We start from the raw sequence: 1627 nt of genomic DNA, 5'->3' as shown, positions 1-1627 counted from the left end.
CTTCCCTGGCCTCTGGGACTATGAAGGTGGGTAGAGAGAACAGGCAGCCCTTCCCTGGCCTCTGGGACTATGAAGGTGGGTAGAGAGAACAGACAGCCCTTCCCTGCCTCTGGGACTATGAAGGTGGGTAGAGAGAACAGGACAGCCCTTCCCTGGCCTCTGGGACTATGAAGGTGGGTAGAGAGAACAGGACAGCCCTTCCCTGGCCTCTGGGACTATGAAGGTGGTAGAGAGAACAGGACAGCCCTTCCCTGGCCTCTGGGACTATGAAGGTGGGTAGAGAAAGGCAGCCCTTCCCTGGCCTCTGGGACTTGAAGGGGGTAGAGAGAACAGTGGTGGTTTGTCCTGGTCGTGGGGTAATTGCATAATCATACTATTACTACTATACTATCACATAATTTGTGAAGTGAATATTGAATGTATCGTTGATTGCTCATTTTTATGTGTTTTGTGGATGTTTTTCTTGTCATCCTACTTTAGGCCACTAGGCACAACAAGATGGTTTTCAACGCATATAATATAACACTTTTTATGTTATTTTTCTACAGTGGTTGAGGCGTTCTTTCTGGACAGTACTACTGTGAACTATCTAGAGGTGGAAGTGTGTCCGTAAGTAGAGGCGTTTTCTAAAGGCCTTGATGGCCTGATTGATGGTTTTCCAGTAGCACTTACTGATTCTTGCTCTTCTGTTGCAGACATGGACACACTTGGTGTTACTGCTCTCTGGAAGAGGTCACGCATTCATGGTAAGGAACACCATCACATCCTCCCTATGATGAATGAACCGAATGGATGAATGACTGAATGGATGAATGACCGAATGGATGAATGAATGAATGATGAATGGATGAATGACCGAATGGATGAATGACCGAATGATGAATGACCGAATGGAGAATGACAATGACTCGAATGATGAATGAATGAATGAATGAATGGATGAATGACCGAATGGATGAGACGAATGGATGAATGACCGAATGGAATGAGATGAACGAATGGATGAATGACCGAATGACTGAATGGAATGAATGACCGAATGGAAATGAATGACTGAATGGATGAATGACTGAATGGATGAATGACCGAATGGAGAGATGAATGACTGAATGGATGAATGACCGAATGGATGAATGACCGAGATGGATGACATGACGAATGATGAATGACCGAATGGAATGAATGACCGAATGGATGAATGACGAATGGAGTTGAAATGACGAATGACTGAATGGATGAATGCACTGAATGGATGAATGACCGAAATGGATGAATGAACCGAATGGATGAGATGACCGAATGGCTGAATGAAATGACCTGAATGGATGAATGACTGAATGGATGAATGACCGAATGGATGAATGACCGAATGGATGAATGACTGAATGGATTGAATGACGAATGGATGAATGACCGAAATGATGAATGGAATGAATGACCGAATGACTGAATGGATGAATGACTGAATGGATGAATGACCGAATGGATGAGATGACCGAATGGATGAATGACCGAAATGATGAATGACCGAATGGATGAATGACCGAATGAATGGATTAAATTAATTGAATGACTGAATGGATGATGAATGAACAATGGAACAGTACAATGTACTTAAACCAATCTA

The 1627-nt window shown here is 43.3% G+C and overlaps 1 protein-coding gene across 1 annotated transcript in view; it reads left to right on the top strand.

The window, feature by feature from the left end:
- The first annotated feature begins 217 nt into the window (after positions 1-217).
- cunh4orf33 (chromosome unknown C4orf33 homolog) overlaps positions 218-1627 on the top strand; it is a 7560-nt gene continuing 6150 nt past the window's right edge. The window contains exons 1-2 of the mRNA XM_070441168.1: positions 218-272; positions 549-609. Of these exons, the coding sequence (XP_070297269.1) occupies positions 218-272; positions 549-609 (116 nt within the window). The remainder of the gene's footprint in view (positions 273-548; positions 610-1627) is intronic.

The sequence above is a fragment of the Salvelinus sp. IW2-2015 genome, unplaced genomic scaffold (genome assembly GCF_002910315.2).
Source record: "Salvelinus sp. IW2-2015 unplaced genomic scaffold, ASM291031v2 Un_scaffold3551, whole genome shotgun sequence".
NCBI lineage: Eukaryota > Metazoa > Chordata > Actinopteri > Salmoniformes > Salmonidae > Salvelinus > Salvelinus sp. IW2-2015.
This window is presented reverse-complemented; position numbering and strand designations above follow the sequence as displayed.